General features: G+C 42.9%; 1 protein-coding gene across 2 annotated transcripts; it reads right to left on the reverse strand.

Annotated features, from left to right (window-relative positions):
• Positions 1–6,145: 6,145 nt before the first annotated feature.
• On the reverse strand, positions 6,146–23,568 carry tbata (thymus, brain and testes associated). Of its 2 annotated transcripts, none has more exons than XM_035405374.1 (9): positions 23,474–23,568; positions 22,447–22,694; positions 20,004–20,174; positions 19,750–19,826; positions 18,492–18,647; positions 17,180–17,261; positions 16,171–16,333; positions 8,352–8,395; positions 6,146–6,820 (listed from the first exon to the last, which is right to left on the reverse strand). In XM_035405374.1, the coding sequence occupies exons 2-9, from the start codon at positions 22,688–22,690 to the stop codon at positions 6,717–6,719; spliced, it is 1,041 nt and encodes a 346-aa protein (XP_035261265.1). In that variant the 5' UTR covers positions 22,691–22,694; positions 23,474–23,568; the 3' UTR covers positions 6,146–6,716. The 2 variants fall into 2 exon arrangements, with proteins under 2 accessions (XP_035261265.1, XP_035261266.1); XM_035405375.1 differs by having other exon boundaries at positions 22,447–22,620; positions 23,474–23,559.
• Between the last annotated feature and the right edge of the window lie 1,783 nt (positions 23,569–25,351).

Here is a 25,351-nt window from a genome sequence, read left to right on the forward strand (position 1 = left end):
AGTGGCGCTGGCCAATAGTAATTATAATATGCAGATAATAATAATAATAATACGCAGATAGTAATTATAATACGCAGATAATAAAATAATACTCCGATAGTAATAATAAAATACCAAAAGTAATAATAATACTCAGAGAGTAATAATAATATACCAATAGTAATAATAATAATACATCGATATTAATAATAATATAGCGATAGTACTAATACTACACAGATAGTAATAATAATACACAGATAGTAATAATAATATATCAACAGTAATAATAATACACAGATAGTAATAATAATACTCTGATAGTATTAATAATACAGCAATAGTAATAGTAATACACAGATAGTAATAATAATATGCACATAGTAATAACAATATGCAGATAGTAATAATAATATATCAATAGCAATAATAATACGCCAATAGTAATAATAATATACCAATAGTAATAATAATATGTAGATAGTAATTATAATACACAGATAGTAATAATAATATATCAATAGTAATAATAATACTCCGATAGTAATAATAATATATCAACAGTAATAATTATACACAGATAGTAATAATAATACTCTGATAGTATTAATAATACAGCGATAGTAATAATAATACACAGATAGTAATAATAATATGCACATAGTAATAATAATATGCACATAGTAATAACAATATGCAGATAGTAATAATCATATATCAATAGCAATAATAATACGCCAATAGTAATAATAATATGCAGATAATAATAATAATACACAGATAGTAATAATAATATATCAACAGTATTAATAATACAGCGATAGTAATAATAATACACAGATAGTAATAATAATATATCAATAGCAATACTAATACGCCAATAGTAATAATAATATGCAGATAGTAATAATAATACTCCGATAGTAATATTAATATACCAATAGTAATAATAATACCCAGATAGTAATAATAATAATACTCCAATAGTAATAATAATACTCCAATAGTAATAATAATCCACAGATAGTAATAATAATATATCAATAGTAATAATAATATGCAGATAGTAATAATAATACACAGATCGTAATAATAATATATCGATAGCAATAATAATATGCAGATAGTAATAATAATACACAGATAGTAATAATAATACTCCGATAGTAATAATAATATGCAGATAGTAATAATAATCCACAGATAGTAATAATAATATATCAATAGTAATAATAATATGCAGATAGTAATAATAATACACAGATAGTAATAATAATACTCCGATAGTAATAATAATACACAGATCGTAATAATAATATATCAATAGCAATAATAATACTCCGATAGTAATAATAATACTCTGATAGCAATAATAATACTCCGATAGTAATAATAATATATCAATAGCAATAATAATACACCGATAGTAATAATAATATGCAGATAGTAATAATAATATGCAGATAGTAATACTTATATACCAATAGTAAAACATATAGCTGGATGAAAGCATAATAAAAACCAGAAAATAATTTAGCCGAAAATTGGGCTGCCAAAAATTTGCCTCCACATGAAAACTGGGCTGCTGTGCAGCTCACTCAAGGAAAGTGGCGCTTGTGGCGCCTGATTGGGCACCACTGCCCTGGATCAAACCCGCCCGGTGCCCGCACTGACTGGGGCCAGCTGCCTGTGGGGGTGGCACTGTGGCACTTAATGACCTTCATCATCATAATTAAGGCTCAGCCCCTGACTCCTGCATTAGGGGGAAATGGTGTGGGGAGAGCATGCTGCTGTTTCCAGTGAAATGGCTACGAGCTGTACTGGCATTTAAAACACACTAACTGTACAAGTCCTCTCTGTGCATGAATCACATCACCAGAGGGAGGGATGACATTCTGCGCTTGTCTTGGAATAACTCCCACACCAGCATGTTCTGCAGTGCCCCACGACCGTTTACTCTGCGACACTGCATAGCCTTAACTACGCCACTGCGTAGTTTTATAGCTTTAGTATTCAACTTTTTAAATGAGTTGAATACTAAAGCTAAAAGTTTGAATACTAAACTTTTTAAATGAAGGAGCACAAATCTCTAAGATAACACAGCGGGCAGCAACGCCTCCACAAACACACAATTGTCTTAGCATTTACCTGCACACTAACAAATAAAAAAGCAGGCAGATAACAGATCTTTTCACTCTACTGGTTTTTACAGTATTAGTCACATACATCCTGGCCCTCCTGTCTGAAACTAAGGAGTTACTCACTGTTTTTCTGTATCCTCTGCTGCAGCAGATAATTGCTAACAGGGTTTGTATTATTATTATTTTTTTTTTTACTGTGGATGCCACTTTGTTACACTGTCCTTAGTAAACCAGGAAACGCTTTCCAAAGAAAAGCTGGAAGTCAAAAGCCCTGAGTTGCTTTTCCACCCACCTGGCTGGAGATAAAGGCACTAGTGGTACTATGTGGACAGTAGTGATGCTTGTTTCTTAGAAGAGAGGGAGCAGTCTGAAAAGGTTCATTCTTTCTCTGTCTCAGCAGGAGCAGAGTCCAGGGGGACCTGGGATTCCAGAGGCTTCTGATGGATCTGCCATTTCGTGTGAACCATGCAAATTGACCGTGAAAAGACAACCGAATATTTCACCTTCTGTACAAAGGGCAGGTGTCTCGGGAAAACAGAATATTTTTACATGTGAACAAAGGCTAGCATCAGAGCAGGGAATATACCTGTGCAGCCATCATAATAATGAACTTTAGCACTTATGAGGTATATAATGGTACCCCATGGCAAGTCTTGAAAATGACAGGGAATTTCAATAACAGCCTCGGGGGGTGTCTGGCAGAAAATTGGATTGCTCTGCAGGAAACAATTTAATTATTGTTAAATTACCGTATAAATAAATGCTGAGGGAAGAATCCGAAGAATGACTCTGGATCCGTGTTTGTGCAGAATGTAAAACAGCAAATACATTTACAACTCCGACAATGACTAACAATAAATACGGGAAAATACTACAGGTAGAAATTTATAGAAATAATTTGAACACGAACATCATTTAACATCAAGTTCAAGCTAGAGGGATATTGATATTCACATTGATATTGATATTGATATTTTTTGATCCAGGCTATCTAATGATGCACAGATAAAGGAAATTAACATCCAGTTCAGTAAGTCGCTTCAGTTCATTATGCAGTTGCCACCAGCTGCATTGATTTGCTAACTAACACGTGTGTGCAGTATACTTTATATGCTTGAATAGTCTCAAACCGCCCATAACAGACATGTGAGGGTAGAGAAAGGGTGTGGTCAGGATGCATTTTAAATGAGAGCAGGCAGGAGTGCTGTCCGCTGTGCTAACTCAGCACCAGCCTGGTGTAGGACATGGCCGCACACTAAGCAGCCCTGGCGGGTTATGATCCATAATTCAGCCGCACCAACACAGAATACAATATGTGCACTGCAGAACCCCAGATTGAATGCAAACCTACAGTATGCGGATGATTTTATGATTTTATTCAGCCCATTCACTTGCATGCTGGCACCAAATTTTGAAATGGTACTTTTATTTATAGGTACTTTTTGTTAATGAGATCATTTTTAAAAATCTAACACACTTTTTAAAAAATATACAGTTAGCTCCATAATATTTGGGACAGATATTTTCTAGATTTGACTCTGTACTCCTCAATTTTAGATTGTAATTCAGTTGGGCTTCAGGGTATTTTATACATTTTGAGCTCACCAGTGCTCACTCTTCTTAACGATGTTCTGCACAGTTGATCTTGGTGAGTTTAAGGCTCTTTAAAAAAAAAAATTCTCAGCCGCGGGCTTCCTTTACTTTCATTGGTCTTCATGTAGATAAATGCCAATAACAGACTCCAAAGGCAATAAAATGGCTGAAATCAAAACTGGAGACTGAAAGCTCTCTTGAACCTGCACTAAGGAAGCAAGTGAGTGCACCTAACTGATTATTATGGTGCTCTGAAATGGGGGGTGGGGGGTATTTACACAAAGTGTTGTAATTTCTGTATGGTGGAACTGGTGAAGTGTCAAGAAATACCACGTAATAAATCTTGGAATCTGCACTTTAAGCGGGTGTGAATTGTGTGATTACAGATCTGAAATTGTGGAGTACAGAGCCTAATCAAGAAAAAATGTGCCTTTGTCCAAAACATCATGGAGCTCACTGTATATATCTCTACCATGTCATTGCAAATGCCAATCTAACTACACTACACATTCTAAAATACAAATTGAAATACAAGCCAATATATAACAGAATATAGTGTTCAATATGTATATACGTGATCAGTTTTGTTCTAAATTAATAACCTCACTCAGTTACCACATTGTAATTCAAGTGAGTTTTAGTACCAGCATAAATATGCTGTTTTAATTTAATAACCTGAGATGAGATTATAAATGAAACAGCTGCAAGGCACAGTATTCCAGGCACGTCACGTTAAAAGGAAAACAAACACGTCTCCACATTTCTCCACATTTCTCCACATTTCTCCTGCCGCCAGCGCTGACTTTGCTGACAAGGTCTTAAGAGTGGTGTTGGGAGCAGCATGCCAGATACAAGCAATGCAGACTAATTAAGTCACATGGCATACTGTGGCAATAATAATAATAATAATAATAATAATAAGCAGGGAGTGCAGAGGCTGAGAGGAGCTGAGGAGGTGGAGCTGTTTTGCCCCAGCATTAGACTGCAGTGTGATGATGTAGAGTCGCTTTCATTTCATAGTGAATTCTATATGTCCTTACGAATTCACCAAGAGCATGCTGGAACTGAGCCACTCCAGTAAACTGTGACCTCCTCAGATAGCGCAGCTCAGGAATCTCCCTGTGCAGCTGGCTGGGAGGTGAGGACTGCGCTGGGCTGTGCTGGGCTGTGCTGGGCCGCTGCCAGCGAATACCTCTCCCGCTATCAGCGCGGAGCGAGCAGGTGTCCTTGTGTGGGGGCTGATGACGCGAGAGCTGAACTTCACCCGCTGCCCGTGTGTCTCTGTGGCTGCGCGGACACAGTCGCTTTCATTAGCGGCCAAGACACCTGCGTGCCCCGCGCTCTCTCCCACGCGCTCTCTCTCCCAGAGCTGCGGGCTCTGAGGGTCCAGGGTGAACACGTCCACAGCGAGTGTACCTTTCATATACCGCATTCATTAATAAGGGAAAAGGTAGCGATGCAACATTTATGCTATTATTAAATTAAATCACATAAAATATATATTTGATATGAAGGTTGGGTGAGGGGTTGTAGTACGCAATACTGCTTGTGTGCAGTATTCAGAGTGCTGAACAGTTTTTCAAGGGCATTGACTGTTGGAACTGCTGGATTCAGAAAGTAAACATATTTTTAATTAATCCTGGCAGGTCTTATAAAGCATGAATGCATAAGTGCACATTAGTACAACCATCTTTTTTTTCCTTTTTCATCTTTTCACTGAATCATCAATGTCTACCTGAGGAAGAGCCGCTCTCCTGCACGAGCATCATGGTCGTTGAATGTGCGCTTTCAACCAAAATTTAGAGATTTTTTTCCCATAGATCTAAATGCAGTCTGAGCAGTCTTAGTGTCTGAAGCTCCTGCCATCCGGACCCCAGTAATGAACCATCTTTTAAAGTTTCTTAGATCTTTTCCTCTTGCCATCCTGATCCAAAATTGGGGTCAGCTGGGCCTGCTCAGCATTTTTAAACATGCCACAGAGCATGACAGGATGTTAATTGCTTAATTATATCATGCACTATGCCTGTATCGAAGCATCTGCATTCGATATGTTTCTCTGCTCATTTATTCAGATTTTTCCTTTTCGTCACCCGTCTGTAGTTGTTGTAGTTTTGCTATATCCCAATTCTTTTTACACTAGAGAATATAGACAGCAAGGAGACTCTGCTTCTCAGTTTATTTACACAGGGAACTGTAGAGTATATGGAGCACTGACAGTATTAATAATTAATTTTTGCATTACTGTTCATGGGCAGCTGTGAGAACAGATCCTGCAGCTGACTTTACATCAGCAGGCACAGAAGGACCAGATCGTGAGTAAGAGCTCAGGTCTCACAGGAGTTTTAGACAGCTTCACATGTTGGGCCATTGCCTAGTTTGTATGTGCAGAATGAAGTGCTGCTTTGTCTTTTTGTTCAGGCAGAACAGAACACAATTCTTTATTTGATTTATTGGAAGGAATGATGACTGAAGTCATCACTTACATCAGTACACGTTATCACAGTAACATCTGTCATGCCATTTAGCATCAAAAGAATGACAGGTTTTCCGTCATCTGACATAAACAAACATCATCAGTGACGCATTCTGCGGCAGCTGTTATGTCGTATGATGACAGTGTTACAGTAAATCAGCCTTATGTTGAAGGGTTCAGTCAAAGAGTTACCTGTAAAATGAACCAGTGAATATTGGAGGTAAAACAAACAAACCCCCATACAAATTATGGTCCTCTGAGGAAGAAAGATACTCTTTGTCAATCAATACTGAAACTGGCCAATAAAAGACATAAGTATTATGAATTTTATCAGCATCTACCTATATGCTTCCATCAGTTCATAATCTGTGGGTTAACAGTTTATATTAAACGGTAGCTTAAATGACCAGTAGCTTTTCTAGTTCCAATTATAAGCTCATGACGAAGTCTCAATTTCATGAAATCTCTTTCATGGCAGAAGGTTCCCTTTTTAGAGTGAAAAGGCTATTTTAAAGAACGATTATCTGAGACTACAGCTGATTGTCACCACTACTGCCGCCAGGAATGCCATTTTCACCCTGGAATGGGCCTTCACTTGAGTGGAGTCGCAGAACCTCAGCCGTTCCGATTCTCTCTGAAGAAAAGAAGAGAGAATAGATATCAGATCACATCACGTTACCTCAGCAGCTCTCAGACTCAGCCCTGGGGATTCTGACTGCAGGCTGCTATTTGCTTCAGCCAGATTAATTTTTTATATCAAAAATATTTTTAATCAAGTTTTGTAACAAAGCAGGATTTGCTCTTTGACATTTGCCATGTCTTTGAAAACTAAAAAAAAGGCTATTGCCAGGTATCAGGGTCTAGTGAAAGTGTCCGTTCCTCTGGCTCATTAAGGTCCTAAGATCTTAGGTCCTAAACATTGCATATTTATGCTTCATGGAATTAATAGCCATTTCTAACATATGATCTTAATAGGATTAAGCATCCTTCAATGTACATTAAGTGCTGAATTAAGAGCAATTTACAGCTTGACACAAACAAAAGACTGTAACTAAAGTTGAAACAGAACCCATCATACACTGAGTCTGGTTTTTTCCTTGGTGGTAAGAAAAGTGATGTCTGTGTGGAATAATGGATAAGAATCTGAGCATTGTCCAATAAAGTCCAAGGTAGAATGTGCTGTACAAGTTTGCAGCAAATTGAAATACGTTACATAAGTTCATTCAAGCCGGCCATTTTGAAACCAAGTAGCATAATGAGTGTCCCTGCCTGGGATTGAATCCTTAGAAATCAGCTGAACAAACGAGGCCCTCGTTGCCCTTGCATGCCAGTGGAGCAGCTGAGCTTGTGCCCTTGTGCAGCTCACACATTCAGCAGACAAAGCAGCACAGAATCCTGCACAGACTGTGCAGGGAGAGGCTACACCCTCACTGCACAGTCTGCAGAGAGACTACACCCTCACTGCACAGTCTGGAGAGAGGCTACACCCTCACTGCACAGTCTGGAGAGAGGCTACACCCTCACTGCACAGTCTGCAGAGAGACTACACCCTCACTGCACAGTCTGCAGAGAGACTACACCCTCACTGCACAGTCTGCAGAGAGACTACACCCTCACTGCACAGTCTGGAGAGAGGCTACACCCTCACTGCACAGTCTGCAGAGAGACTACACCCTCACTGCACAGTCTGGAGAGAGGCTACACCCTCACTGCACAGTCTGGAGAGAGGCTACACCCTCACTGCACAGTTAAGCTGAGGAATGCAGCTCTCAAATCCAGTGTTATGTGTGAGTGAAGACAGGGAATTTATAATAGCAGCCTATTAGTCGCACACAATCACCATACTGCACAAAAGAGCAGAACCACAAGGCTGTGTCTCATTTATCATCTAGTATTTTTAATGAAAACATAAAAGCTATATTGTAGTTACAATGCTGTCCGGCGCACAGTGCTTTTCAGAATGCCATTGAGTCATAGGAGGCAGAATTTAAGAAAACCTTTATCCTAGTTCTGAAAGCCCGTAAGCTCTTTTATTGGCATCACTCCATTCGTGGCATTCAGCGAGGCACTGCTAAGAACACACAAGGAAAAAAGCTGGGAAAGTTCACTTCTAAACTGCTTCAGATATAAATATACAGTTGCCAGGGTGATAATCATTAAATTACCTGCTTTTTCCTCGGTATTGATCTCATCCTGCACCTGGCGAGAGCTGAGAATGAAAGGGAGAATAAATTACACTTATCAGAATCAGAATGAGAATCAGGCTTAATCGGCCCAAGTATATCTTTATGCAGACAAGGAATACATGGTTAATGAGATACTCCCTATGGTAATAATCAAGACAAAAAAAAGAAAATAAGTAAATAGAATAAATAAGTACAAAGTATAATATTGCAGTTGATATAAGTTCTGAAATAGGTGTATATTACACACTATGTTACGTTGAGCATTGTGAAAAAATGCACCCTAACCCTAACCCTAACCCTAACCCTAGCTGTATCTGAAACCCAAAGCCTAAACATAGTCCTAAGTGTAAACCTAACCCTAATCTTAGCTGTACCCACAAGCCTAACCCTAAAAATAACCCGAGCTGTAACCCTAACAAAAACCAAAATCCTAGTCTTAGCTGAAACCCTAACCCTAACCCTAACCCTAACCCTAGCCCTAACCCTAACCCTAACCATAGCACTAACCCTAACCCTAACCCTAGCTCTAACCCTAACCCTAGCTGTAGCCCTAACCCTAACCCTAACCCTAGCCCTAGCTCTAACCCTAACCCTAACTCTAACTCTAACCCTAACCCTAACCCTAACCCTAACCCAAACCCTAACCCAAGCCCTAGCTGTAACCCTAACCCTAACCCTAGCCCTAAACCTAACCCTAGCCTTAACCCTAACCCTAACCCTAACCCAAATCTTAACCCTAGCCTTAACCCTAACCCTAACCCTAGCTCTACACCCTAACCCTAACCCTAATTCAAGCCCTAGCCCTAACCCTAACCCTAGCTCTAACCCTAACCCTAACCCTAGCTCTAGCCCTAACCCTAACCCTAACCCTAACCCTAGCCCTAGCTCCAACCCTAACCCTAACCCTAGCTCTAACACTAACCCTAACCATAACCCTAACCCAAGCCCTAGCCCTAACCCTAACCCTAACCCTAACCCTAGCCTTAACCCTAACCCTAACCCTAACCCTAACCCAAGTCCTAACCCTAACCCTAACCCTAACCCTAGCTCTAACCCTAACCTTAACCCTAACACTAGCTCTACACCCTAACCCTAACCCTAATTCAAGCCCTAGCCCTAACCCTAACCCAAACCCTAGCTCTAGCCCTAACCCTAACCCTAACCCTAGGCCTAAGCTCTAACCCTAACCCGAACCCTAGCTCTAGCCCTAGCCCTAACCCTAACCCTAACCCTAACCCTAGCTCTAACCCTAACCCTAACCCTAGCTCTAACCCTAACCCTAACCCTAACCCAAGCCCTAACCCTAACCCTAACCCTAACCCTAACCCAAGTCCTAACCCTAACCCAAACCCTAACCCTAGCTCTAACCTTAACCCTAACCCTAACCCTAACCCTAGCTCTACACCCTAACCCTAATTCAAGCCCTAGCCCTAACGCTAACCCTAACCCTAACCCTAGCTCTAACCCTAACCCAAACCCTAGCTCTAACCCTAACCCTAACCCTAGCCCTAAGCTCTAACCCAAACCCTAACCCTAGCTCAAACCCTAACCCTAACCCTAACCCAAGCACTAGCCCTAACCCTAACCCTAGCTCTAAACCTAACCCTAACCCTAACCCTAACCCTAGCTCTAACCCTAACCCTGACCCTAGCTCTAACCCTAACCCTAACCCTAACCCTAGCTGAAAGCCTAACCCTAACCCTAGCTGAAACCCTAACCCTAACCCTATCCCTAGCTGTAACCCTAACCCTATCCCTATCCCTAGCTGTAACCCTAACCCAAACCCTAGCTCTAGCCCTAACCCTAACCCTAACCCAAACCCTAATTCAAGCCCTAGCCCTAACCCTAACCCAAACCCTAGCTCTAGCCCTAACCCTAACCCTAACCCTAGGCCTAAGCTCTAACCCTAACCCTAACCCTAGCTCTAGCCCTAGCCCTAACCCTAACCCTAACCCTAGCTCTAACCCTAACCCTAACCCTAGCTCTAACCCTAACCCTAACCCTAACCCTAACCCAAGCCCTAACCCTAACCCTAACCCTAACCCAAGTCCTAACCCTAACCCTAACCCTAACCCTAGCTCTAACCTTAACCCTAACCCTAACCCTAGCCCTAACCCTAACCCTAACCCTAACCCTAGCTCTACACCCTAACCCTAACCCTAACCCTAATTCAAGCCCTAGCCCTAACCCTAACCCTAACCCTAACCCTAGCTCTAACCCTAACCCAAACCCTAGCTCTAACCCTAACCCTAACCCTAACCCTAAGCTCTACACCAAACCCTAACCCTAGCTCTACACCCTAACCCTAACCCTAACCCTAATTCAAGCCCTAGCCCTAACCCTAACCCTAACCCTAACCCTAGCTCTAACCCTAACCCTGACCCTAGCTCTAACCCTAACCCTAACCCTAACCCTAGCTGAAAGCCTAACCCTAACCCTAGCTGAAACCCTAACCCTAACCCTATCCCTAGCTGTAACCCTAACCCTATCCCTATCCCTAGCTGTAACCCTAACCCAAACCCTAGCTCTAGCCCTAACCCTAACCCTAACCCTAACCCTAATTCAAGCCCTAGCCCTAACCCTAACCCAAACCCTAGCTCTAGCCCTAACCCTAACCCTAGGCCTAAGCTCTAACCCTAACCCTAACCCTAGCTCTAGCCCTAGCCCTAACCCTAACCCTAACCCTAACCCTAGCTCTAACCCTAACCCTAACCCTAGCTCTAACCCTAACCCTAACCCTAACCCTAACCCAAGCCCTAGCCCTAACCCTAACCCTAACCCAAGTCCTAACCCTAACCCTAACCCTAACCCTAGCTCTAACCTTAACCCTAACCCTAACCCTAGCCCTAACCCTAGCTCTACACCCTAACCCTAACCCTAATTCAAGCCCTAGCCCTAACCCTAACCCTAACCCTAACCCTAGCTCTAACCCTAACCCAAACCCTAGCTCTAACCCTAACCCTAACCCTAACCCTAATGCTAGCCCTAAGCTCTAACCCAAACCCTAACCCTAGCTCAAACCCTAACCCTAACCCTAACCCAAGCACTAGCCCTAACCCTAACCCTAGCTCTAACCCTAACCCTAACCCTAGCTCTAACCCTAACCCTGACCCTAGCTCTAACCCTAACCCAAACCCTAACCCTAGCTGAAAGCCTAACCCTAACCCTAGCAGAAACCCTAACCCTAACCCTATCCCTAGCTGTAACCCTAACCCTATCCCTATCCCTAGCTGTAACCCTAACCCTAACCCTAGCTGGTACCCTAACCGTAACTCTAGCTGTAACCCTATCCCTAACCCTAGCTGAAACCCTAACCCTAACCCTAGCTGTAACCATAACCCTAACCCTAACCCTAGCTATAACCCTAACCCTAGCTGAAACCCTAACACTAACCCTATCCGTAGCACTAACCCTAACCCTAGATGTAACCAAACCCTAACCCTAGCTGTAACCTTAACCCTAACCCTAACTCTAGCTGTTACCCTAACCCTAACCCTAGCTGTAACCCTAACCCTAACCCTAGCTGGAACCCTTACCCTAAACCTAGCTGTAACCCTATCCCTAACCCTAGCTGAAACCCTAACCCTATCCCTAACCCTAGCTGAAACGCTAACCCTAACTCTAACCCTATCCCTAGCAGTAACCCTAACTCTAACCCTAGCTGTAACCCTAACCCTAACAATATCTGTAACCCTAACCCTAACCTGAACCATAACGCTAGCTGTAACCCTAACCCTACATGTAACCCTAACCCTAACCCTAACCGAAACCCTAACCCAACCCTAACCATATCCCTAGCTGTAACCCTAACCCTAACCCTAGCTCTAACCAAACCCTAACCCTAACCCTAGCTCTAACCAAACCCTAACCCTAACCCTAGCTCTAACCCTAACCCTAACCCTAGCTCTAGCCCTAACCCTAACTTTAGCCCTAGCTCTAACCCTAACCCTAGCTCTAACCCTAACCCTAACCCTAGCTCTAACCCTAACCCTAGCCTTAACCCTAACCCTAACCCTAACCCTAGCTGTAACCCTAACCCTAACCCTAGCTGTAACCCTAACCCTAACCCTAACCATATCCCTATCTGTAACCCTAACTCTAACCCTAGCTGTAACCCTAACCCTAACCCTAGCTGTAACCCTTACCCTAACCCTAGCTGTAACCCTATCCCTAACCCTAGCTGAAACCCTAACCCTAACCCTAGCTGAAACCCTAACCCTAACCCAATCCTTAGCTGTAACCATAAACGTAATCCTAGCTGTAACCTTAACCATAACCCTAGCTGTAACCCTAAGCCTAACGCTAGCTGTAACCCTAACCTAACCCTAACTATAGCTGTAACCCCAACCCTAACCTGAACCATAACCCTAGCTGTAACCCTAACCCTATTTGTAACCCTAACCCTAACCCTAACCCTAGCTGAAACCCTAACCCTAACCCTAACCATATCCCTAGCTGTAACCCTAACCCTAACCCTAGCTCTAACCAAACCCTAACCCTAACCCTAGCTCTAACCAAACCCTAACCCTAGCTCTAACCCTAACCCTAACCCTAACCCTAGCTCTAGCCCTAACCCTAACCCTAACCCTAGCCCTAGCTTTAACCCTAACCCTAGCTCTAACCCTAACCCTAACCCTAGCTCTAACCCTAATCCTAACCCTAGCTCTAACCCTAACCATAACCCTAACCCTAACCCAAGCCCTAGCTGTAACCTTAACCCTAACCCTAGCCCTAACCCTAGCCTTAACCCTAACCCTAACCCAAGTCTTAACCCTAACCCTAACCCTAACCCTAGCTCTAACCCTAACCCTAACCCTAACCCTAACCGTAGCCTTAACCCTAACCCTAACCCTAGCTCTACACCCTAACCCTAACCCTAATTCAAGCCCTAGCCCTAACCCTAACCCTAGCTCTAGCCCTAACCCTAACCCTAACCCTAGCCCTAGCCCTAGCTCTAACCCTAACCCTAACCCTAGCTCTAACCCTAACCCTAACCATAACCCTAACCCTAACCCAAGCCCTAGCCCTAACCCTAACCCTAACCCTAGCTCTAACCCTAACCCTAACCCAAGCCTTAACCCTAACCCTAACCCAAGTCCTAACCCTAACCCTAACCCTAACCCTAGCTCTAACCTTAACCCTAACTCTAACCCTAACCCTAGCCCTAACCCTAACCCTACACCCTAACCCTAACCCTAATTCAAGCCCTAGCTCTAACCCTAACCCTAGCTCTAACCCTAACCCTAACCCTAACCCTAGCTCTAGCCCTAACCCTAACCCTAACCCTAGCCCTAAGCTCTAACCCTAACCCTAGCTCTAACCCTAACCCTAACCCTAACCCTAACCCTAACCCAAGCCCTAGCCCTAACCCTAACCCTAACCCTAACCCTAGCTCTAACCCTAACCCTAACCCTAACCCTAACCCTAGCTCTAACCCTAAACCTAACCCTAACCCTGACCCTAGCTCTAACCCTAACCCTAACCCTAGCTGAAAGCCTAACCCTAACCCTATCCCTAGCTGTAACCCTAACCCTATCCCTATCACTAGCTGTAACCCTAACCCTAACCCTAGCTGGTACCCTAACCGTAACTCTAGCTGTAACCCTATCCCTAACCCTAGCTGAAACCCTAACCCTAACCCTAGCTGTAACCCTAACCCTAACCCTAACCCTAGCTGTAACCCTAACTCTAACCCTATCCCTAGCTCTAACCCTAACCCTAGCTGTAACCAAACCCTAACCCTAGCTGTAACCAAACCCTAACCCTAGCTGTAACCTTAACCCTAACCCTAACTCTAGCTGTAACCCTAACCCTAACCCTAACCCTAGCTGTAACCCTAACCCTAACCCTGACCCTAGCTCTAACCCTAACCCTAGCTGAAAGCTTAACCCTAACCCTATCCCTAGCTGTAACCCTAACCCTATCCCTATCACTAGCTGTAACCCTAACCCTAACCCTAGCTGGTACCCTAACCGTAACTCTAGCTGTAACCCTATCCCTAACCCTAGCTGAAACCCTAACCCTAACCCTAGCTGTAACCCTATCCCTAACCCTAGCTGAAACCCTAACCCTAAACCTAGCTGTAACCCTAAACCTAACCCTAGCTGAAACCCTAACCCTAACCTTAACCCTAGCTGTAACCTAACCATAACCCTAGCTGTAACCCTAACCCTAACCCTAGCTGTAACCAAACCCTAACCCTAGCTGTAACCCTAACCTAACCCTAACTATAGCTGTAACCCCAACCCTAACCTGAACCATAACCCTAGCTGTAACGCTAACCCTAACCCTATTCATAACCCTAACCCCAACCCTAACCCTAGCTGTAACCTCAACCCTAACCCTATCCCTAGCTGTAACCCTAACCCTAACCCTAATCCAAGCTGAAACCCTAACCCTAACCCTAACCCTAGCTGTAACCCTAACCCTAGCTGAAACCCTCACACTAACCCTAAACCAAGCTGTAACCCTAACCCTAACCCTAGCTGTAACCTTAACCCTAACCCTAACCCTAGCTGAAACCCTATCCGTAACCCTAGCTGAAACCCTAACCCTAACCCTATCCCTAGCTGTAACCCTAACCCTAACCCTAGCTGTAACCAAACCCTAACCCTAATCCTAGCTGTAACCTTAACCCTAACCCTAACCCTAGCTGTAACCTTAACCCTAACCCTAACCCTAGCTGTAACCCTATCCCTAACCCTAACTGAAACCCTAACCCTAACCCTAGCTGTAACCCTAACCCTAGCTGAAACCCTAACCCTAACCCTATCCCTAGCTGTAACCCTAACCCTAACCCTCGCTGTAACTCTTACCCTAACCCTAGCTGTAACCCTGAACCTTTGAGAAGCCATTCAACTGCAGAGCTCCCATCTGAGAAGAGTGGAACCTCAACAGCTCTTCATGTGCTTTGCTTTGTTTAGACTTCCTTGTTTTACTTTATTGTTTTGGGGAAGGGTGAAGATCTTCATTTATTTATGTTTAGTCTCTGTCTGTGTGCGTGGATATTCTCTCTCTCTCTCTCTCTCTCTCTCTCTCTCTCTGTCTGTGTGTGTGGGAAAATGTGGGAAAAATCTGAAACTGTGACATCTCCCTCCCAAAGGTGTCACCATTACTGTGATGGAACAGCACAGCAGTCAAAGTGCTGTTCATGAGAACAATGGCTCATGGGAAACAACCTGGTGGTTTTAGCTCATTGGTCTAAAGTGCCTGTAAGATGGTAGAGTGATATTTGGTGGCTACGGTGCAAGGGGATGCCAATTAATTTATTTGCTCACTTCCTGGCTCTGGAAGTGAAGAGGCCATGGAGGATGGGCAGGTTGTAGCCTGGGGCCGTGTTCTGATGCTAACAAAGGTGGTGAGATCAGACTCAAAGAGGGCCATACAGACCTGGACCATCATCTGTGGCTGGTTGTGTCCTCAGCCGTCACAGAAAGTAGGTTTTACTTGATATTGTACAGTTACTTTAGCTGCAGTTTTATGTAAAATTTCATTTGGACGACATTCTTCTCAATGGAACCTTGATTACGTTTATATGCAGAAATAGCAATTCCTTTGTTAATGGCACAATATCGAGTAAAACGTTCTTGATTTTGATTGACTGTTCACCATGTTTTTAAAGAACAGGCAATGCAGAAAAAGCTCAAAGTGAAAGAAGGAAATTTGTAAGCCTAAGACTCTAAATGTTCTCATTTTTCATAATTAGATGTCTTATTGTGGATGGTGGTGATAGGGATGACCAGTCGCATTAACATGAGATGTAAATAAATTTCTTAAATGGAATTTTACTATTATTTACCTGGAGAGCCTGCGGTTTCCCCAGTGCTGACCTGTGGAGGATGCTCTGGAAGGGAGGGACAGGGGTGAAATTGGGGTCCCTCCTTGATTAGGGGCTTGGTCCTGGGAATTCAACACACTCCCATCCAGCGCGTTCTGGATCAAACACATCACCATGTCTTTCTCTTCCAAGGGAACAGAACAATGGTACATTCGCTTATTTCACTGGTGGAGGAACATTAAAATTACTGAAACTTCCATAAAATTAATATTTTACTACACTGACAGTGAGATGAAGTACATTAAAAATATATACATGACATATTTCTGAACCAAAATACAAAGTGTGATGAACACACTGCTCCATGGACACTAAAGGGCCAGGTATAGTTTCTTACAGCCAATATACATATTATATCAGCTAAAATGGTTGATATATTATCACATACATTTCTATATCAGTAAATGTGATCTGTATATCAGCATCACAAGCTTTCATTTGTTTATTTTTCATTGATGAATTTCCACAGTTTCTAAGTGTGTTCTTGATCATGGTTTTGCTGGGGTCTGGGAATAATTTTCCAGTTTTTCCCCTCTTGGCTCTGGGTTTTCTGCTTTTCAGGAAGACACATCTTATACTACACTTTCACTAGAAAGGGGTGCTATAAAAACAATGCCCTAGTTGACCCTCCAGTCCAGGTCTAGAAACACTGTGATATACTGCCAATGTGTGTTACAAATGAACAAGTAGTACTGTGAGGAATAAGCAGGGAAGGTATGAACTGAAAATTAAAAATCCAACTGAAGACTTTTCCAGTGGGTTCATTTTCCAATATATTCCAATTCTTTTTAGTAGCACAATTTTATTTTGGAAATCATTTTGAGCCTACTGTATCAAATATTTTATCTAAATAAAGTTATTTTTAAAGTTATAAGTACTAACATTTTTCCCCCTCAACATGTTTAATATATTTTTCCATGTGTACAGGTGTAATGGATTATTATCAGGTGTTCTTAAAGGAAGCTCCTACCTCTTTGCCCTGCGTACAGAAGCCACTGCTGCACGTGGGACAGGGAATCTGTCTGCAGGATCTGACACAGGAGCTCCAGCACCTGATAAAACCACAGGGAACAGCCACAGAATCACAGACACAAACTCAGAACAGCCACAGAATCACAGACACAAACTGAGAACAACCACAGAATCACAGGCACAAAGTGAGAACAGCCACAGAATCACAGACACAAACTCAGAACAGCCACAGAATCACAGGCACAATGTGAGAACAGCCACAGAATCACAGACACAAACTGAGAACAGCCACAGAATCACAGGCACAAACTGAGTCTCATTCTGCCTACATTCAGAACAGCACATTTGCAGGTCATGCACAAATCACATATTCAGATTAAATATTTGAATGAATATGTAATTACACTTTTTGGTTTGGCTCTGAATGGATCTGCTTCAGGTACTGCAGTGCACGCACCAGTGTGCACTACCCTGTCTGACAGAAAACATGGTACATTTCCCCTACTAAACAGGAGGGATACCAGAAACACCCCCCCACTCCCCTCCCCAGTACCTAGAAGCAGATCCAAAGAGCAGGTGGTACTGGGGTGGTGTGGGGTGAGTGCTATTCTGTGCAGAGCAAGCAAAGCATGCAGAAGCAGCGCAGGCAAGCAGCAGCACTGAGAGATCTGACTGGGTTTACAAGGCGCTCCACTGGTGATGTGTGCATGCGATTGGTTCATTATGGAAAAACGTGAGTATGAAATTCTCAGGCCGACCATTGGTCAGCTGCAGCGAGAGTTTTCTGACCGGATGTACTCTGCATACTCCGTGTGCGTCGCTCCTAATGGACCCTTTTCAATTCATAAACTGCTCCTAATAGGAAGGGCATCTCAAAACAAAGATTAAATCTGGTGAGATTGAGTTTCAGGAGAAAAAGGTGCTCGAACATCCTTATTAATACTTATCTGGGTGTTGTGTGTCTGATACGGAAGCTGTATCTCTGATATACTGAAATTCAGCATTGGAGTGGAAAGTCTAGCCATGACATTGCCCACTTCACATCAGTAAAGAACACCCTGTTCATACTTGTGGCTCCGCCATCACATATTGAGTCAGAAAAAAACGACTTAAATCATGCTCGGTGGGACGTGCCTTCAGTTCGGAAACTGTATTAGTGAAGACTCAGACTGACTGTCCTGGGCACAAGTCACCCACATGGCCGCTCTGATTCACGCGGTTTAAAGGGCGTCTGTGCAATCTGCCCATCCGCCATTGGCAGGAAGCAGCGCTCAGCCGCGATGCCTGACTGTGTGCCTGTGTTGCGTTACCATGAGCTCCTGGTCATGGAGAGTGACGGGGTGGGGGGGGCCCCGGGGGCGGGCGTGGCGGGAGGACCGCCGTCCTGACGCCTGGGAGGCGGGGGGGACAATGCGGCCGGTCTGCGCGGAGTACTGCGTCCGTCTGCGGGCCGGCTCCTCCTCTGCCTGGGGCGGGGCGCAAGCACATCCATTACACATCCACATACTTTACACGCCCACATCCATTACACATCCACATCCTTTACACGCCCACATCCTTTACACGCTCGCATCCATTACACACCCACATCCTTTACATGCTAGCATCCTTTACACACCCACATCCTTTACACGCTCGCATCCTTTACACATCCACATCCTTTTCACGCCCACATCCTTTACATGCTCACATCCTTTACACGCCCACATCCTTTACACACCCACATCCTTTACCCGCCCCGCTCAGATTACTGAACTCCTAGCGCTGATGCTAGCCTGCGTTCGGTCACATCCTTTACTTGCCCTGCTCAGAACACTGAACTCCTAGTGCTGATCCTAGCCTGCGTTCGGTCACATCCTTTACTTGCCCTGCTCAGAACACTGAACTCCTAGTGCTGATGCTAGCCTGCGTTCGGTCACATCCTTTACCCGCCCCGCTCAGACCAAACGAGCGATGTTTCGAGCAGCTTGAGAAGGAAGCCATTTGGAGAGCCGCTGCTGTGTTGATACAGAAGTTATTTCCTCTGGTTTCATGCTCAGGGCCTTCTCTTCAACTAATGGAAGCGAAAATATCTGAACCAGTTACCATAAATCAGAAGCACTGGAACATGTATCATAGATGAGTTACAGTGAAGATCAGGGACAGGGTAGATGGACTGGAGATTTATTTAACCGAACATGAGCAGATTTAAATATAGGCCAGGGCACTGGGAAGCACTCACAGTGATACAAGTCTTTACTCTTAAAAATCCAGCATCCCCATTAGATCACAGCTGCATTCATTTTATACCTGGAACAGAGGGAAGTCGCCCCCTACTGGCCACCAAACACAACTTTGAGATTACACTACAGCTGTGTCTGGCATATGTAGCATTTCGGCAAACCCTGAGCTGCAAATAAAAATGTACTCTTATGATCATTTTGATTTTTTTGGAGTGGCAATGTATTAAATTATCAGAGATTAATTGCACAATTGAAATATTTGTATGTACGTGAAGTGTAGAAAATATATTTATATATGTAGGTATAAAAACAATGGACCATCAATCAGATAAAATAAAATACTTACTGTTTTTTTATCTTTACTAGCAGATGCTGACATGACTACTTTCGCCGCCAGATCTTTAAGTTCTTCCCTCCAGGTTTCTGACAACAGAAAGGTGCTAATAATATGTAATGGGGTAAACGCTGTGTAAGATCTGTATTGTAGTTTTCCATCCGTCAAAGTTATTTCACTTAAACTTGCTCTTAAATCAACAGGTCAATGGAAACATATTGAAATATTCAAGAACTTTACATGCTCATAATGCTGTAATTGTGTACCTGCATTATGGTGTGCAGCATTGTGTCCACTGAAATTCATGAATGGTATCTGAATAGCGGGAGATCCAAAGGTGGCCCAAGGGAGCTGGCTCTTGATGAAAGGGTGTGGCGACAGGGGTGTGGAGACATGCCAGTCATCGTTTACAATGCAAACTGGATTCCCATTTAAACCTGAAAAACACAGCAGCACACAGAATATGAACATGCTTTTAGACATAAATCAACAGCATCTACAAACAATTTTCTTGATGGGTGTTATTTTAAATGGTTTTTTAATTTAAATGTTTTATTTTTTAAAAATGTTTTTCATTTGCTATTTCTTGCAGTCTCTGCTCAATCTAGCAAGTGCACGCAATCAGTTCTACCCGGACTAATGTTGAGCCCATACTTCAAAAATCCAATTTGATCAAGGAAATTGATCAAAAGGTCTTCTCCATCTCTGAAGTGCATAGAACCAAGCATTCATGAGCCCTCCTTCTGAGATCTAAAGCCATGCATCACAGCACACGAGGAACGAAGCATGACGCAATCAGCATGGCCAAGTGAAGAGAGGAGAGGCGGGCTATGGAACGCACACCATGAGGCTCTGCATGCAGACCATAGAGTTTCTGCAGCACTGGGGCTATGGAACGCACACCATGAGGCTCTGCATGCAGACCATAGAGTTTCTGCAGCACTGGGGCTATGGAATGCACACCATGAGGCTCTGCATGCAGACCATAGAGTTTATGCAGCACTGGGGCTATGGAACACAGACCATGAGGCTTTACATGGAGACCATAGAGTTTCTGCGGCACTGGGGCTATGGAACGCACACCATGAGGCTTTGCATGGAGACCATAGAGTTTCTGCAGCACTGGGGCTGTGGAACACAGACCATGAGGCTTTGCATGGAAACCACAGAGTTTCTGCAGCACGCATGACTGGGGCTCTGTGTTCAGGACAGCTAAACCTGCGTGGGATCCTGGATGCTCTCGAAAGCCATCGCTGGGACTGAATTTCACCAGCATACTGATATCTGCCACTGTGCATGTCATCGAGCATTGCCCTCAGTGCAGTTCGACATCTCATGTGCTTAATCCAACATCATCATTTTTATAATAATTTTAATCTCAAAATTACAATCCTTGAAGGAAAAAATGGTTAAGTATAATGCTGGTGCTTCTTAATGAGTCACAATGCCATACAACATGATTAAGACTTATAATAAAAACGACTTCACTCTTTAGCAATAATCATCAGGTATTAAAGTTAGGTATACATAAACATGTATTCAACCAATCATATCATCCCAATTATCACAACACCACAGGCGGAACAGACAGCATAAGTGCTGCTGTACCTCGTCGTGCCCATTACTTTATGTTTATTATGTTCCAATGAAACGATCATTTCAATTCAATTTCCATGCTGACAACATGAGATAGCTCACCGCTTAGCTGTTGAGATGGACAGGATAAATATAGCCTGGTACACTCATTAAAGAGCAAGTATAACTGCTTCACACGCCAGTAATCACAAGCTGAACTTAATGTACTGCGCTCACAGATACGTTGTTACTATGACACAATTAGATTAATTGTTGAATGTTTTTCGAAACACAGAAACAGGCGTTCAGCACATGGACACAGTGGAGAGCAGAGAGGAGAAGCAACAGCAGCCATTGTTCACAAGTCTCATATCTGATACATACATAAACAAAGTCTAAACAAAATTTACATATGAAAATAAATACTGTTTACAGCGCTGTCAAGGACAAACATATTTTCTCCTAAGAAGAATGGCTGAGAATGAATGTCTAATGATGCAATAATTATCAGGATTTACAATAATTGAGAGAAGCTATAATCTTCCTGTCATATTTCAGTGCACTCTAAGATATGCAAATTTGAACAAAATAATTTGGAATATGCCATAGCAACACACACGTGCACAAACACATTATCCAGAACATGCACACACACAGGCACACACACACTTGGACTTTTAATCTTGGATTAAAAATCCAAGAACCATGGCATCTAGGTGCAAAATCCAGCATCCTGTGTGCTCCTCGAGGAGCACACAGGATTAACCCTCGAGGAGCCAGCACACAGGATTAACCCTCGAGGAGCACACAGGATCAACCCTCGAGGAGCCAGCACACAGGATTAACCCTCGAGGAGCCAGCACACAGGATTAACCCTCGAGGAGCCAGCACACAGGATTAACCCTTGAGGAGCCAGCACACAGGATCAACCCTCGAGGAGCACACAGGATAAACCCTCGAGGAGCCAGCACACAGGATCAACCCTCGAGGAGCACACAGGATAAACCCTCGAGGAGCACACAGGATCAACCCTCGAGGAGCACACAGGATAAACCCTCGAGGAGCCAGCACACAGGATTAACCCTCGAGGAGCACACAGGATTAACCCTTGAGGCGCCAGACAGCGGGGCTCACCTCGAATGTGAGTCACTCTGCTGGGATGAGGGTTGTGGCGGGAGAAGAATGAGTGATGACTCAGCGTCCCGAAACGTGGACTTCCTTTCGCGGCCCCTGCGGTCATGCCTGGGACAGCCCGCAGAGGATCGTTCAGAGATACATCCTCCGCCTTTCTGGCGCTGCTCCGGGTGCCTTGGTGGTGAAAATTGAAAGTGACTGGATGTCCGTTGGTCTCCACTAGCATTTTATCTGATGGCTCCATGTTCCTAAAGAAAGACAGAAGATAAATAAGCCCATCTCTCTATTGGACTGAATCAGAGGAGCACAACATTCCTATGCATTGTGACAACATTCCCCACGCATTGTGCTTGGTAACAGCATCAAGGCATTCATGCCAGTTGAGTGTTATATAGACCTCTCTACTCTTTGCATAACAATGCAGCGTTTCTTTAAAAGCTGCTTAGTGTTATTGTTGTTACAGCAACACAATCCTGGTCTCATATTTGCCAACTACTGGTTACCACACCAATGAGACAAACCGTATAGATTAGTGTTCATTATAATGGCACGGCCCAAACAAGCAAACAAAAATTACATTTAGAGTAACTGCAGACGCATGTCAACAGTTAATGTTTCATATACAAATGTTCAATTTCATGAAAATGTCCAAAAAACCCATCTGTTAAAATAATGACTGCCAAAAACAAAATGTCTATCTTGTGAAAACCAGCAGAGAATGACAGCAAGTTAGCCACATTTTTATATTGACTGAGTTTCTCTTCATTTAATGAGTTGAACTTCAGTCAAATACATTTAATAGAATTAATTAGGGATTTCAATGGCCTCTCATCTTATGCTTATTTTTAATTTAGTAAGCTTCTTAGTGAATGTAACAACAGTAATCAGTTATGCTTCATTTTATTTTATAGGATATATTTCCTATAATGTTTCTGTGTTTGTTCTCTGACTCTAGTAATAACAAATTAAAGATTTGTATCAATCTTAAAACCAGAGTTTGTGTTTACCAAATTATTCAATACCTTACCTTTTCCAGAAGCAACTGGACTCCTTTCTTTCCAAATCCAAGGCTCCCCGGTATTCTTCCAGATTCAGTGTTTTCAAGTTGCTAGGATACCAGCTCTCAACACACAAAGAACAACATCCTACTTCAGTTTACTTTCTCCGTACACACCAGTCACTAAAGCCTCTATTAAATTCAGTAACACTTTACGTATTATCTTCAACATTTTATGATCCCATTTAAAGCAAAATTTATTTAAAATATTGTATATACCCTTTATAGATTACCAGCAACTTTTTAAAAAGGATACTTTTGTTTCTAATGAAGCATTTTAAGATTAAATTAATTTAAAATAAATTATGAAGTTCATAAATGGTAAAATGTTGTTAATTTGATTTGCTGTTATGAAAATATTTTGTTATTATGAAAAAGACAACCTCTTGGGTGAAAGAAAATGATATCTAGTCAACATAGTGCTCAAAGTACAAAGCATTGAAAATGAGATGAGGTTTGGGGTTGCAAACATTTAAATATTTAATGACAGCATATTTGTCAATTCTTGATTAGACTGAGAGTTTGAATATATGAATAATTTCTTAGGTAGAATGAAACATAAGCATGAAATGTCACTTGATTTGGCTCTGTACTCTACAATTTAATATTTGTAATCAATCAATTCCCATGTAGTTAACGTGCAGATTCTCAGCTATTATTAAACAGTATTTTTAAAGATATTTTGGATTCACTACGTAGAAATGACATCACTTTTATACATAGTCCCTCACTTCAGGGCACCATAATGTTTGGGACAAATGACTTCATATGTGTTTCTGATTAGTCAGTTGTGTTCAATTGCTCAGTTTCAATTAATGCAGGCACAAGAGAGCTTTCAGCATCTAGTCTTGAATCCACACTTTTGATTGATTTTACATTCTGTTATTGGCATTTGTCAACATGGCAAAATCAGCCATTTGGAACATCATTAAGAACAAAAAGAACACTGCAGAGCTCACTCATCACAAAGGGCCTGGTAGGCCACGGATGACCTCTACAGTTGATGATCGAATAATTCTCACCATGATGAAGAACAACCCCCAAACACCTGTCCAACAGATCAGAAGCACTGTTCAGGAGGCGGGCATTGATGCGTCAGAGACTACTGCCAGCAGAAGACTTCAGAAACAGAACTACAGAGGCTAGCTGCACTGCAAGATGCAACTGCTAGTTATCCACAAAAACAGGATGACCAGGTAACAGTTTGCTAAGAAGTACCTGAATGAGCCTGCAGAGTTCTGGAAAAAGGCCTTGTGGACAGATGAGACCAAGCCTCACTTGCATCAGAGTGATGACAACAGCAAAGTGAGGGGGCCAAAAGAAACTGCCCAAGATCCAAACCAACCAGGACCATAGATAGTGGGAAAGGACCATAGAAAGGGTGACAGGACCATCGATAGCGGGACAGGACCATAGATAGTGGGACAGGACCATAGATAGTGGGACAGGACCATCGATAGCGGGACAGGACCATAGATAGTGGGACAGGACCATAGATAGCGGGACAGGACCATAGATAGAAGGACAAGGCCATAAATAGTGGGACAGGACCATAGATAGAAGGACAGGACCATAGATAGCGGGACAGGACCATAGATAGAAGGAAAGGACCATAGATAGCGAGACAGGACCATAGATAGAAGGACAGAGCCATAGATAGCGAGATAGGAATATAGGCAGCGGTTACAGAGATGAAAGTCAGTCAGAGCGCTTGTTGGAAATTCAAAGTCCTCTGCAGATCCTCCATGGGCTTGAGGGCAGTAGAATTTAACATGTGAGACAAACCAAGGTCTCCTTAAGCCAAGTGTGCAATGCTACACAAGGTGGAAACTCAATGAACCGTGAGCA

Source organism: Anguilla anguilla, chromosome 2, assembly GCF_013347855.1.
Source record: "Anguilla anguilla isolate fAngAng1 chromosome 2, fAngAng1.pri, whole genome shotgun sequence".
Lineage (NCBI taxonomy): Eukaryota > Metazoa > Chordata > Actinopteri > Anguilliformes > Anguillidae > Anguilla > Anguilla anguilla.